This window comes from Tachypleus tridentatus, chromosome 2 (assembly GCF_004210375.1).
Source record: "Tachypleus tridentatus isolate NWPU-2018 chromosome 2, ASM421037v1, whole genome shotgun sequence".
NCBI lineage: Eukaryota > Metazoa > Arthropoda > Merostomata > Xiphosura > Limulidae > Tachypleus > Tachypleus tridentatus.
The window spans coordinates 142,341,325-142,357,292 of NC_134826.1; the positions used below are offsets into that span (position 1 = coordinate 142,341,325).

Sequence of the window (15,968 nt, forward strand, 5' to 3'; positions counted from 1 at the left end):
AAGTAACTAAACCAACCTATGTGTAATTTGACGAAAAAGAGACAATTGCTTAAAGCTCTGGATACAACTATGATTATCATTTGTATCTACGTTTGACTCGTTTTAAGATTATTTTAAAACAAGTGGACTGTGTGCTGTCTGTTTGTTGTTGAAATATATCACCAACAATTCACAGACACCTACCGTGTAGAATCCGACCCTTACAGAAACATTGACAGCAGATATAGTATCATTTGTAGCTGTAATGAATATTTCTTGTCCGTTTCTAGTAGAGGAAGCAGCTCGTTTGGAGCTCGAACTACGTGTTGTAAGACATTACGTTAGGTTAAGAATTTTTTAAATGTGAAAGTCTGCGATGCTTATTATTTTTCTGTTGTGCACGTTTCACACCTTAAGACTTTACCTTCCAGTGTCTGCTCACATCCTGGGACGGTATGAGGCCAGTGACAATTTCCTTTCCGAGGATGAAAGGCTAACCCGTCCTGACATCGGTGACTAGTAGCTCTGCCGTTCACACACTGCCAGAAGTAGCTACAGTTGCCAGGGTTAGGGTCTCGAAACAATCCAAATCTTCGTGGACAGTAAGGTGAAGGTTGGGCTGGTCCTGTGTGAAGCCTCAAAGTTTTAAAAAATAGTTACAGATTATCAAACAAGTGACGGTCTATCAAAAAATATCGATTTTTTTTAATCTCGCTGATTCAACTTGCTTTAGAAATTAGATTTTCAAATAAAAATCTATTTTTGATTGATTTGGAAGAATATTTTAGGATAATTTATTTTAATAATCCGACTGTCACATTAAGATAATTAAACTGTTCAGTCGAGTAATAAATATAGAATGATAGTTTGTGTGAGGTTATGTACAAGGCTACATAGTAGGCTGTGCCTTCCACGAGTATCGAAACCCGGTTTCTAGCGTTGTACGTTCGCAGACAAACCGTTAATCCACAGAACGACAGATAGGTAAGAAAAGGTAAGATAAACTTATGTCGTATCCACTGGGGGGCACAGAACGACAGACAGGAAAGAAAAGGTTAGATAAACTTACGTCGTTCTTCTCGGTTTCTACAGTCGACGTTGAATGGATAATCACAACGTGAATACAGAGGACTGATTATACGGAACACGTAGCCATCTTCACAAAATCTCTCAATTGGTTTCCCACCTCTACACTCGTAGTATTTATCACAGTAGACAGTATCCGGATAGAACCCGGAAGGTGAGGGACACTGGAACTGACAAGAAGCTTAAAAAAAAATAAAAAATTCGTCGTATTAATTTATTACATGTTGAAAGCATATTTCAAAAGTATATAAGCCCTGATAAAGTTTGTTTGTTTTTGAATTTCGCGCAAAGCTACACGAGGGCTATCTGTGCTAACCGTCCCTAATTTAGCAGTGAAAGACTAAGGGGAAGGCAGCTAGTCATCACCACCCACCGCCAACTCTTGGGCTACTCTTTTACAAACGAATAGTGGGATTGACCGTCATATTATAACGTGTCCACGGTTGAAGTAGGAGCATGTTTGGTGCGACGGGGATTCGAACCCGCGACCCTTAGATTACGAGTCGAACGCCTTAACCCACCTGGCCATGTCGGGCCCAGAGATCAGTTACTAATTATCACGTGCAATGGGGTATTTCAAACGTACTGAATAACCAAAAATGTGAAATTATTTTGAAATTTATTAAATTTTAGTTTTTATGTTCTCAATCAAAACAATTGGTAAATGAGTAATTGGAGGATAACAAAAAAAAATAAATATAATTACTTCTAAACTTTTATGAATTATCAAATGTTAAAGTTGTGTTCGCCAATTGTGTGTTAGGGGCTTATAACTCTTTTTAGTATAACTATATATACTGGTTGTTGTTAGGCTTAGTATTTTACGTTAGCAGGTGTCTGCGATTCGTTCGCGATAAATTTAAAGATAAAAGAATAGCACTGATTTCAGTTGTTTTCAAAATAATACATATATTTAAACGTATGTAAAGTTACTTTAGAATTTCAATTAACAAACCGAACTATCTTTTCTATATTTCTATCGTACTAATATTTGGCGCCTAAATCACTTTCAGTTATGGAATAAGTGGCCACGGTCGTATACTGCTCTTCCAGTAATCACTTGTTTTTTTTCTTCAAAATATCATCTATTCTTATTGTCAAAGTTCACTCAGGCTGATTCGATTATTTTAGAACCACGCATTGACAGAAAAAATTATTCTTATTTTTCTACTGTTAGTGTTACTTTAACATCTTAACCGTTAGGCCTATGTTAATTTGCAGACCTTTCAATTCCACCGAAGCTAACCTTACAACCAACCCATTGCTGTCCTTGTCTGGCTGTAGTTTCACCCTCATCTCATACTATTTATGTGTTTATTTCTAAATCGTATGTTTACTATATTCTATACCTCAATGAGTTGCAAACACAACTTCCAATAAACAAAACTTTCTGCTTTAACTCTTATTATAAAAAAATAAACAGTAAAAAAAGCATAAATTATTAATTCATAAAATAAACTAATTGATAATATCTTCGTTAAACAGTCTTTTATATTATGCTATGCATTCACCCCTACTACAGAAATAAACTACAGTGAACTGTGCTTTGCACATGCCGGCGTTTGATAGTTCTGCGAACAGTGCTTAAGGTTATGGTGTCACTGTGAGCTCACATTTTTTACAAAATATGAACCTGTGCCTTTTATCATTTACTAACTCATACGTTAACATTAAACATAAGTTACATATTGAATTTATAGTACTTGTCTTTTACGTTATTCTTGCTTCTTGTGTTACAGTTATATTAACATGAAATGCAAAAGAAAACTTTATTCTGCAAGTAAAAATATACATAATACTGTAAGATACAATAGATTGAAAGTGAGAACTTTAAAACAAAATATTTTCCATTTTAAAACAAATTAAGCTCGTGACAAGCTTTGTAAAGTAGATAGTTAGGCTATAGTGTGAGTAAAGTGAAATTAAAAGCCATCCAAGCTGCTCATTTTATATTTCCAAATTATGAAAATTGTAAAACTAAATTTGTTTCCTGAATGCCAATGTGCTGTTTTGGAACTTTATTTCTCACATATTGCTCAAAACAATTTATTTGATCGGAAACACTTCAAAACAGTCTACTGATTCAAAACTATTTCAAAAACATTTAATTCTATTAGATACATTTTAAAAATGGTTTACTGGACCAGAAACACTTCATAAACAGTTTACTGATACAAAAGAAAAATTAAAACAGTTTACTGAATCAGAAACATTTAAAACAAGGTTTATTGGGTTTCTGGGTTAAAAATAACTCAGTAGCACTTACTTGTAAAAAGAACCAACTAAAAACAAGTTCATGAATTGAAGGTAACTCTGATAGTTTGTTTTTGGATGAGAAATACCTCAAAAACAGATTTATGGATCAAAAATAATTCAAAGGTACTTATCTGGAACAGAAATAACTCATAAAGAGTTTCTTGGATGGGAGATTACTTAAATTCAGTTAAGTAACAGTTTTCAGAATCCCGCATACAGATTTCATTGCTCCAAACGAGTGGACGAATAGCGTTTGAAAGATTTAGGTGTTATCAAGAGGTAGTAACAAGAGTATATCTTAACTCTATGTAAATTGCTCTAATTAATGATTCATTAATGCTGTGATTTCTTAATCGAGAGCCCGAGGTAGCCAGGTGGTTAAGCCAATCGACTCGTAATCTAAGGGTCGCGGGTTCGAATTCCGATCATATTAAACATGCTCGCCCTTTCAGCCATAAAGGCGTTATAATGTTACGGTCAATCTCACTATTCGTTGGTAAAATAGTAGTCCAAGAGTGGGTGGTCTTAAATACCCATGAAATCAGTTTTTGTCACTCTCAAAGTTTTTTGTTGAATCGAATGTAAACTTTACACAAATATTTAGTTTTATTAAACATTTACGTCTGAAAGTAACCATAAACATTACACAGAACCACTAAAAGAAATTGCGAGGGGCTGTGAAAAAGTATATCATATTGTTTTGGAATATATTGAGACAAGGGTCCATGGTTCATATTCCTGGATCGTGGGTGTACTATAAAAATAATAGTTAACTCCACTACTCGGTCAGGCAAAAATAATTGCACATTTCTTGGCGGTAGGTGATGCTGAATAGCTGCTTTTTCTCTCTTGTCTATTGGCCCTAAATTAGGGACGGCTTTTGACGGATAACCCTTTGTGTAGATTTGCAAAAAACAATCAAGAAAGAAATACGTTACGTATGTTCTACATAGTTTAAAACGATATTTAATCGAACATTTAGTTTCTGTTTCCTAAACATATTTCAAACCCTTAGAGTTTGTTACGGCGTTGATTTGGGCAAAATGAAAACAAAGTGACCACGTTTCCGACCCTGGTTTCTAACCCTAAATCAACAGACATCTAGACACTATCTCAGTTATTAAATTGTACGTATTCAAATGTTACCCTACATTCGTTCACCTAAGTATCTGCAAGAGCTTGACATTTATTTTTAATAACGTCACTGAACCTCGTTTGATCGACTATTCTAATATGGATAGGTCTGCTTTCATCTGCGTTTCACTTTGAAAAAGAAACATTGCACAAGGAATGTGGTACTGGTCTGTTAAGTATCCGTGAAGATCCAATAAGTTATTAAGCCTAACAAGAAGCAGATAACTCGTCCAAAAGAACCCGTTTATTCATCATGCATGCCACTCGCTGCCCACGCCTTACAAGCTTCCTCGTGACCCAAAGTTGGAGCACGAGGCAAGAATTTAGGTCGGAAATATTCTCCCGTTTCGCCAACGAAACTTACTTTGTCGTCTTTGTGACGTCAAGCCTATCATATTTACAGACCTTCACCTAAAGAACCAGTAAACTGGTGTTCTTAATATTTAATAGGCTTTACCGATCTCTACGAGCTCTTAAAGTGATAAATAAGATGTGTGCGCTCATGGCCAAAAGTGAATAATAAAAATGGTGCCTAAGGATTTCAAGGTAAACCCGAACAAGAAAGATTTTCCCACTTAGTTCTAGTTTTATTTCCTTAAAAAATTCAAGAACCAGCTGTCACTATTAATTTGTTGATGTTGTACTTATTTTATATTTTAATCGATTCGTTTAATTATTTGGGTGTTTTTAAAGTCGCCGTTACAAGATAATGCTAACTAAATCTTAACTAAAATAGTTCTTTTGTTGATAAATATTGTTTCAATCTAGGCCTAAACCTGCCCGCTTCTGTAAAATGCTAAAATTGCTTTTTATTATTGTTGTTGTTTCGAATAAAGCACAAAGCTACACAATGGGCTATCTGTGCTCTGCCCACCACGGGTATCGAAACCCGGTTTTTAGCGTTGTAAGTCCACAGACATACCGCTGAGCCACTGAGGGGCATTGCTTTTTAATGCGACTCTACTGTCACGAACACTGAAATCGATATATATCGAGTCCGAAATGTCATCTCCAAAACGAGACAGAAACAGTCCATACGAAACTTTCCAACATGGTAACACACCACCAAAACCTTTCTGTAAAATGATACGCTTTATGAATAAGCAGAAACGAACGTTAAAGTGCATTGAAAATTTTAAAACAATAGCGTGAGCCTACGAAACGTTCAAAGGTGTACTTTAAGTCTGACCACGAGCACAAAAATTATTAGGACACTCGCTCATTACAAAATTCATTAATATTAATGATGAAGCAGGTTTTTTAGTGGATAAAAAACGATATTTTATAACATTTATCAACTATATTGTATTGGGTAGGAAGCATATTTATTACTAGATAAAACGCGATATCTCATCACACTAATCAGTTACGTTTTATTGGACAGGAAACATATTTGTTACTAGATAAAATACTCGTAATCAAAAGGGTCGCGGGTTCGAATCCCCGTCACACCAAACATGCTTGCCATTTCAGCCGTGGGGGCGTTTATAACGTGACGGTCAATCCCACTATTCGTTGGTGAAAGAGTACCCCAAAAGCTGGCGGTGGGTGGTGATGACTAGCTGCCTTCCCTCTAGTCTTACACTGCTAAATTAGGGACGGCTAGCAGAAATAGTCATCGTATAGCTTTGCGGGAAATTCAAAACAAACCAAGCTATACTGGATAAAACACAATATTTTATCACGCTAACCAATGATTTTCTAATATGCGGAATACTGGAACTAATCAAAACGCAGTGTTACCTTTAATCAGTGATATTTTAATGTACTAAACGCAAGATCTGGTCGAAAGAGGAGATTGAATCACGCTAATAAATAATAACTTATCAAAACGTGACGTTTAATTTGGATAACATGTACAACGCGACACGAGTCTCTGTCTCTGATTTCTTTAAAGGTTTCTGAGGGAAGTATAATGAAATGTTTTGGTATTGTGTTATTATTAGAATTTATACCTAATAAAAAATTGGTCCACTTTTTACCTAAATAACACTCATTGCATGACGTGGCATAGAATTCATCAGGTTCTGAAAGTTTTCTAAATTATCTTATTAATATTGAAATCAGTTTACTGAGCGAGACAGGTAGAGTACCTTGTTAGCAAATTTTGCCTTTAAGGTCGTCCCACAAGTGCTCAACTGAATTATTATTCAGTGATTCTGGTATTAATGGAGATTTTTAAAACACCATCATGCTTTTCAGATCGTGTCTGCACGGTTTGGACGTGGGGGGTAGGCTCCCCATTGAGGTACCACAGTTAACATCACTAGATGTACATGATTAGAAGTGATACTAAGGTAACCTTTGACTTTCATTTGACCTACCAGAGGGACTTAGGGGCCCAGGGTATACCAGGAAAACCCGCTGTGATTGCACCAGACGTAATCAGCTAGACCACACGAAACGATCGAGTTATTGGTGTGGCTTTTTACAAATCTATCTTGTCTAATCTGTGCATAAAAAGGGTAAAATTAATCGTCGGACTACATAATTTCTGGTCAGTCCTCTTTAGTTTAATGTATGTGCTTCTTACACCACTCCAGGTGCTTTTTTATTGTTAGTACAAGAGATCTCTAGTTTACATAGTGATCTCCTTTGCTATTGTCCGTTTGTTGTAATGTTCTTGGTAAGGTGCGGCTAGATATCGACATGAATTGTCCTGTATTAAATGTGTCTGTCAGTTGGTCTGTTGTTTCATGATGGTTGCACTTTACTATCCTGTCTGTCTTTTTCCTCCATCTGCCACTAAATGTTTGTGGTCATAACTCCCCTAGCATCAAACACTTTATTCAATTTTTGCCATTGCTGGTAAACTCGAATGACTAATGTCTTTGAGAAGCCTATCAACGAAACTATCTAAGCCATTAAGGTACTTACTAGACGTTACCCATTACCATGACTCTTTTGGACACTGCAACATTTGTGTATTTTTGTATATCATTTAGCCTAACTGAAAACATGTTTGTCCCAGTCATTTATAACTCTGCAGAGATCACATCATATATCATGTGGTTAGTTTAATTTTCATCTGGAGGTCAGTTTAGAACCGTGGCTAAAGGTGCAAAGGTCATAACAAAGTTGTCATCCAGTATATCCAGTCGTCCTAGTTTTAATTCTATTTCAGGTTCAATCAATCGTATGAGTAGCTGATAATAAGGAATAATAGCTAGACTCACGATTTATAACTAAAATTTAGTTGTCTGTTTGTGTTTTTTATTGTGAGTTTAATGAATGTGAAAGCCAGTTGAGTCACATAAGGTAACAAACACATACACACAAACGACTTTATAAAATAAAAAACTATTTATCCAATCAAATCATAAGTTAATTTTATGGCTGTTCTTTGTAAAACAATCATCTAAATATTACATAAAGTCGCCTGGCATGGCCTAACGCGTTAAGGCGTGTGCTTCGTAATCTGAGGGTCGCGGGTTCGCGCCCAAGTCGCGCCAAACATGCTCCCCCTCCCAGCCGTGGGGGCGTTATAAGGTGACGGTCAGTCCCACTTTTCGTTGGTAAAAGAGTAGCCCAAGAGTTGGCGATGGATGGTGATAACTATCTGTCTTACACTGCTAAATTAGGGACGGCTAGCACAGATAGCCTTCGAGTAGCTTTGTGCGAAATTCCAAAACAAACAAATTACATAAAGATTACAACGAAAAACGTAAACCCCTCGTAAGCAGAGGGATTTAATGGAAGACTAAAATTTCTGGTTTAGTTTCAACCCATTATTAGTAATGTAAGTGTTCATTTTGTAATTAACATTGTATCAGTACATCACCATATCCTTCTCTAACACTATCATATCTTGAGAACTAATATTGTTAATAATTTACCCAGAGCTATGATTGTTTGTTTTTGAATTTCGCGCAAAGCTACTCACAGGCTATCTGCGCTAGCCGTCCCTAATTTAGCAGTGTAAGACTAGAGGGACGGCAGCTAGTCATCACTACCCGCCGCCAACTCTTGGGCTACTCTTATACCAACGAATAGTGGAATTGACGGCACATTATAACGCCCTCACGGCTGAAAGGGCGAGCATGTTTGATGCAACGGGGATTCGAATCTCGACCTTCAGATGACGAGTCGAACGCCTTAATCCACTTAGCCATGCCGAGCCTAATCCCAAATAATTATGTTTACGCACAGCTCAATGCGAGAAATAGTTCGGTGAAAGCACGTATATAAAGTTTTCTAACACCGATCGTCTAATGATCACTTTTCTTAACACTAATTAAATTCTCACCAGGTGAAAGTCATGTAATATTTGTTATTGAGTTCTAGTACGTATTAAATGTGCAGTATATGGATTACCATAATAGTACCTGTTTAGAAACAAGGGTAGAAGATGTTGTAAAGACGGATGCAGCGGACATTACTGTCTGTTTAATACTCATTGATAGTTTAAAACACTGTCCATTAACACACAATGAAAATAATATTTTAACAGTCTTCTCAATGTTAAAAATAATATACATGTAACAATTACGTAGAAAGCTGTGTATTAATAAATTTAACCCATGTCTTGCATTGAAATTACGTTTAAAGAGATTTATCTTTTTAATTGCAACACTAAAAGCAGAAAACACTGTTTAAATGGATTTATCATAGTGTTATTACTGGTGACAAATTAAAACAGAAAACATTGTTTAGACGGATTCACCTTGTTATTACTTGTGACACTGAAAACACTGTTTCAACGGACTTACGTAGGTTTTATAAATAACTGAGACAAAATGCTACAAAGGACCTACCTTAGACCGTAATGTTTAGATTAAAAGTCATAACTTAATTGACTTACCAAATGCCATCACTTGTAGAATAACAGAAGACAACAGACCTTCATATCCCATCTTCTCATTTACTTGCTAGATTGGTTGGATTCCTCAGCAGGTCCTCTTTTCTAACAGATCAGAACAATTCTGCTCTAGTCCACGATCATAAAGCACCAGTGGTGAGAGCGACCTTTTCTCACCACACGTGCAGTTATCACATAACTCGGTCATTGCGCTTGCGTACACAATGCAATCTATTATATTCTGTCTCGTTTCTTGATGGAATGTAAAATGAAGCGGAAAAAAAGGTCGTTTGTGTTTGAGAGAGCAGTAAATAAGGCCATCATCAAACAGTTTTTTTTGTATCTAGACACAAAGTCCTCTCGTAAAACAACGGATAACTTTTCTTTTAACAGCATTGTAGACACGGAAGAGAAAGGTTTATAAAATTAATTACGATATTGTAACATTCTAACGTAAATACATATATTAATAGCTGGAATAAACCACAGTCCCGCTTAAATAATTATTTTTTTCTTAATCAGCATGCTCGTCCTTTCAGCTGTGGGGGCGTTTATTAATGTTACGGTCAATCCACTATTCGTTGACAAAAGAGCAGCCCAAGAGTTCGCAGTGGGTGGTAATGAATAGCTGCCTTCTCTCTAGTCTTATACTGCTAAATTAAGGACGGCTAGCGCAGATGGCCCTCGTGTAGCTTTGCGCGAAATTCAAAACAAACAAACCACAGTTTGTAGACTTCCTTATGTGCCACTGGAGGGGTTATCCCCTCTTATTGTTTTGTTATTAATAGATGTTATTTAAAGTGTAGGCACAAAAATAACGAATAATAAAACATTTCAACATCTCGGGTACCTTCAGCTTCTGGTCTTTCCTCCCAGTTGTAAGCTGGAGGGATTATGGACTAAAAACCTGATTTCGATACACTAACAAACAAAATCAGTCTTGTGGACTGTGTCTGTAGGAGTTAGAATTATATCCGTCATTATGGTACAGCAGTATGTTTGTGGACTTACAATGCTAGAAACCGGGATTCGATCGCCGTAGTGAGCAGAGCACAGATAACCCATTGTATAGTTTTGTATTTAATTTTAAACAAATAAAACCACCCATTAAGCCACACTATCATTATTTTCCACCACCAAAATATGTGAATTTCTTTAAACTATGGTAAAGCACTTGAAATCTGTTCGTACTTTTTATATTATTTATTTTTTGTTGTTGTTTTGTTTCATTAATTTCTCCTGTTTGCTTGAAACATCAGATATTTACACTAAATACACTAATTACACTAAAGATATACTAAAAACGTATTCTATTTCTTGGAGTTTCACAACGTGTTGATTATTAACATAATATTACTTGGAAGCCCAAAGAAACAATTACTACACTGTAATTTGTTTCTAAGAAATAAAGTAACCAACTATTTCTAAATTTAAAAGAACCCGGAAAGAAAATAAACCTAAAACTTGGAGAAATTTAATTTAGGGAAAAAATATTACGTTGAACGCTTGTTTTTCCGGGCAAAAAAGATTTCGTTCTTACGAATGTGAGATGTCCGGCATGGCCTGATGGTTAAGGCGCTCGATTCATAACCGGAGGGTCGCGGTTTCGAGTCCCTGTCACACCAAACATGTTCATCCTTTCATCTGTTAGGGTCAATCCACTATTCGTTAGTAGGGGAACTCTCCCTCTGGTCTTACACTGCTAAATTAGGGACGACTACCACAGATGGCTCTCGTGTAACTTTGCGCGAAAGTCGAAAACAAACCAACGAATATAGAGATTACCAAAGTCTCAGATTTTTACTTCCAAATCCCTGTTTTCAGTTTATTTATCTGTCGTATCCCATACTATTATTTTAAGTAGTTAGACTGTATTTGGAAATACTAGTGTCTTGAAGACAACACAATTCCGTGTGTGGTTTTACTGTCGGCGTCCTGATGGTAAGTTTCGTTTGTTTCTTAGTTGACAGTTTTCTACAACGAGTTTTGGCTTTTTTTTAAAAAAAAAAATTGTTTCTGTTTTATTCAAATCCATATAAATTATTTCTTAGAGATTAAATTTCCCCCTCTAAAGATCACAAGACAAAATGAAATTAAACTACTGGAAGGCAAAGTGATACAATTTTGATAATTACAGAATATGTGCTTCATGAAAATCTTTCTTAGTCAAGCTTAAACTTGACTTATGTTTTACGAATTTTAGCAGACAAAATGTGTACCCTTGAATGAAACAAATATTAGCATATTCTAACGACAAAACATTAAAGTATATTTTTAAAAGTGTGCGAGAGAAACAGTTCTTGGCGATAAACGATTCGCCCATAAATAATATGCGTAGCTACAAATGTACACAATATGTGATACACCAGTTCAGTGTTAGTGCTAATACAAGGTCGACCAAGTCACGATACGCCCAGCGAATGTATATAAAATTTTATTTTCATCACGAGCTCCCTACACCAGATGGGAATTACCTGGCCATTATTTGCTAGCGACATACATTTGATTTTAACCTAAGAACTAATTGAAAACTTTCTTCACAACGAATAAAGCTCGAAATATATAAAAACGTAAACAACTTTTAGACAAATAAATGTTCGACAGTTAGGCTAAAGAACCACGTCAGGTGTTTCTTTTAGTACTATGGACCAGAGCGAAGAAAGCCAACCAGTTAGCTATGTCTACTGTCCAGGTGGTTACTCGTAGCCAGAACAGAGGAATAGTCTTACAGTTATAATGCCCCACATCTGAACTATGGGCGGTTTTCAACAGTATATTTTAGCTTGGGACAATAACTACTAGGCCTAACCTTACTCAAGAATATCTGAATGTATCTTACTTGCAATCGAACGTCTTTTATTTTCTCTGAATGATAGGAAAACACTTAAAGTGCCTGAGGTTTAATTCCAGATCACTGCTGTCATTTCACTCTATTTTCTTAACTAATCCTTTTCCAACTCTGTAAGAACACAACTGTTCGCTTGGAACTGAAGGTTAAATAATGCAGTATCTTTATAGCAACTATGAAAATTTCATTGGTTGTGTCAAAACTCCCGGCAAAAATGTTTAAAAAAATCAAAGCTTTCATTCATTTGATGGTACGAAACAACCATTGTCTTTATTTAAAACACCTCTTCCAGTATGTTACCATGAAGAAAACACCTCTTCCAGTATGTTACCGTGAAGAAAACACCTCTTCCAGTATGTTACCATGAAGAAAACACCTCTTCCAGTATGTTACCATGAAGAAAACACCTCTTCCAGTATGTTACCATGAAGAAAACACCTCTTCCAGTATGTTACCATGAAGAAAACAAGTCTTCCAGTATGTTACCGTGAAGAAAACACCTCTTCCAGTATGTTACCATAAAGAAAACACCTCTTCCAGTATGTTACCGTGAAGAAAACACCTCTTCCAGTATGTTACCATGAAGAAAACACCTCTTCCAGTATGTTACCGTGAAGAAAACGCCTCTTCCAGTATGTTACCATGAAGAAAACACCTCTTCCAGTATGTTACCATGAAGAAAACGCCTCTTCCAGTATGTTACCATGAAGAAAACACCTCTTCCAGTATGTTACCATGAAGAAAACACCTCTTCCAGTATGTTACCGTGAAGAAAACACCTCTTCCAGTATGTTACCGTGAAGAAAACACCTCTTTCAGTATGTTACCATGAAGAAAACACCTCTTCCAGTATGTTACCATGAAGAAAACACCTCTTCCAGTATGTTACCGTGAAGAAAACGCCTCTTCCAGTATGTTACCATGAAGAAAACACCTCTTCCAGTATGTTACCGTGAAGAAAACACCTCTTCCAGTATGTTACTATGAAGAAAACACCTCTTCCAGTATGTTACCATGAAGAAAACGCCTCTTCCAGTATGTTACCGTGAAGAAAACACCTCTTCCAGTATGTTACCGTGAAGAAAACACCTCTTCCAGTATGTTACCATGAAGAAAACACCTCTTTCAGTATGTTACTATGAAGAAAACACCTCTTCCAGTATGTTACCATGAAGAAAACGCCTCTTCCAGTATGTTACCGTGAAGAAAACACCTCTTCCAGTATGTTACCGTGAAGAAAACACCTCTTCCAGTATGTTACCATGAAGAAAACACCTCTTTCAGTATGTTACTATGAAGAAAACACCTCTTCCAGTATGTTACCATGAAGAAAACGCCTCTTCCAGTATGTTACCGTGAAGAAAACACCTCTTCCAGTATGTTACCGTGAAGAAAACACCTCTTCCAGTATGTTACCATGAAGAAAACACCTCTTCCAGTATGTTACCATGAAGAAAACGCCTCTTCCAGTATGTTACCATGAAGAAAACACCTCTTCCAGTATGTTACCGTGAAGAAAACGCCTCTTCCAGTATGTTACCATGAAGAAAACACCTCTTCCAGTATGTTACCGTGAAGAAAACACCTCTTCCAGTATGTTACCATGAAGAAAACGCCTTTTCCAGTATGTTACCATGAAGAAAACACCTCTTCCAGTATGTTACCATGAAGAAAACACCTCTTCCAGTATGTTACCGTGAAGAAAACGCCTCTTCCAGTATGTTACCATGAAGAAAACATCTCTTCCAGTATGTTACCGTGAAGAAAACACCTCTTCCAGTATGTTACCATGAAGAAAACACCTCTTCCAGTATGTTACCATGAAGAAAACACCTCTTCCAGTATGTTACCATGAAGAAAACACCTTTTCCAGTATGTTACCATGAAGAAAACACCTCTTTCAGTATGATACCATGAAGAAAACACCTCTTCCAGTATGTTACCATGAAGAAAACACCTTTTTCAGTATGTTACCATGAAGAAAACACCTCTTCCAGTATGTTACCATGAAGAAAACACCTCTTTCAGTATGATACCATGAAGAAAACACCTCTTTCAGTATGATACCATGAAGAAAACACCTCTTCCAGTATGTTACCATGAAGAAAACACCTTTTCCAGTATGTTACCATGAAGAAAACACCTCTTCCAGTATGTTACCATGAAGAAAACACCTCTTTCAGTATGATACCGTGAAGAAAACACCTCTTCCAGTATGTTACCATGAAAAAAACACCTCTTTCAGTATGATACCGTGAAGAAAACACCTCTTCCAGTATGTTACCATGAAGAAAACACCTCTTTCAGTATGATACCGTGAAGAAAACACCTCTTCCAGTATGTTACCATGAAGAAAACACCTCTTTCAGTATGATACCATGAAGAAAACACCTCTTCCAGTATGTTACCATGAAGAAAACACCTTTTCCAGTATGTTACCATGAAAAAAACACCTCTTTCAGTATGATACCGTGAAGAAAACACCTCTTCCAGTATGTTACCATGAAGAAAACACCTCTTTCAGTATGATACCGTGAAGAAAACACCTCTTCCAGTATGTTACCATGAAAAAAACACCTCTTTCAGTATGATACCGTGAAGAAAACACCTCTTCCAGTATGTTACCATGAAGAAAACACCTCTTCCAGTATGTTACCATGAAGAAAACACCTCTTTCAGTATGATACCGTGAAGAAAACACCTCTTCCAGTATGTTACCATGAAAAAAACACCTCTTCCAGTATGTTACCGTGAAGAAAACACCTCTTCCAGTATGTTACCGTGAAAAAAACACCTCTTTCAGTATGATACCGTGAAGAAAACACCTCTTCCAGTATGTTACCATGAAGAAAACACCTCTTCCAGTATGTTACCGTGAAGAAAACACCTTTTCCAGTATGTTACCATGAAGAAAACACCTCTTCCAGTATGATACCATAAAGAAAACATCTCTTCCAGTATGTTACCGTGAAGAAAACACCTCTTCCAGTATGTTACCGTGAAGAAAACACCTCTTTCAGGAGAATATTTCGTACTGTTATTTACACATTTCTAGAATTTAATAGAACAGAGTTGATGATGCGGAATATGAAAATATCTTAAAACTGTCTCTTTAATATTGAAACGAATATAATTTAATAGAGTCTTCGACTAGACATGTCGGACAAAACTCTCAATCAAATTGATTTTTGTGGTGTTTTTGGCTATGAAGTGATATAAACGGCCTCTTTAGTTTTACAATACCAGTTTTCAGTTTTATCTAGGGTAGATATACAAGTTTTCAGTTTTATCTAGTGTAGATATACAGGTATTCAGCTTTATCTAGTGTAGATATACAGGTTTACAGTTTTATCTAGTGTAGATATTCAGGTTTTCAGTTTTATCTAGTGTAGATATATAGGTTTACAGTTTTATCCAGTGTAGATATACAGGTTTTTCAGTTTTATCTAGTGTAGATATGCAGGTTTCCAGTTTTATCTAGTGTAGATATTCAGGTTTTCAGTTTTATCTAGTGTAGATATACAGGTTTTCAGCTTTATCTAATGTAGATATACACGTTTTCAGCTTTATCTAGTGTAGATATACAGGTTTTCAGTTTTATCCAGTGTAGATATTCAGGTTTTCAGTTTTATCTAGTGTAGATATACAGGTTTTCACCTTTATCTGGTGTAGATATACAGGTTTTCAGCTTCATCTAGTGTAGATATACAGGTTTTCAGCTTTATCTAATGTAGATATACACGTTTTCAACTTTATCTAGTGTAGATATACAGATTTTCAGCTTTATCTAGTGTAGATATACAGGTATTCAGCTTTATCTAATGTAGATATACAGGTTTCCAGTTTTATCTAGTGTAGATATACAGG

The 15,968-nt window shown here is 36.2% G+C and overlaps 1 protein-coding gene across 1 annotated transcript; it reads right to left on the minus strand.

Moving 5' to 3' along the window:
- Positions 1-347: 347 nt before the first annotated feature.
- Positions 348-9,460, minus strand: LOC143236676 (protein obstructor-E-like). The gene is made up of 3 exons (XM_076475081.1): positions 9,257-9,460; positions 1,049-1,246; positions 348-604 (listed from the first exon to the last, which is right to left on the minus strand). Exons 1-3 carry the CDS (start codon positions 9,306-9,308, stop codon positions 363-365), a joined length of 492 nt encoding a protein of 163 aa, XP_076331196.1. The 5' UTR covers positions 9,309-9,460; the 3' UTR covers positions 348-362.
- Between the last annotated feature and the right edge of the window lie 6,508 nt (positions 9,461-15,968).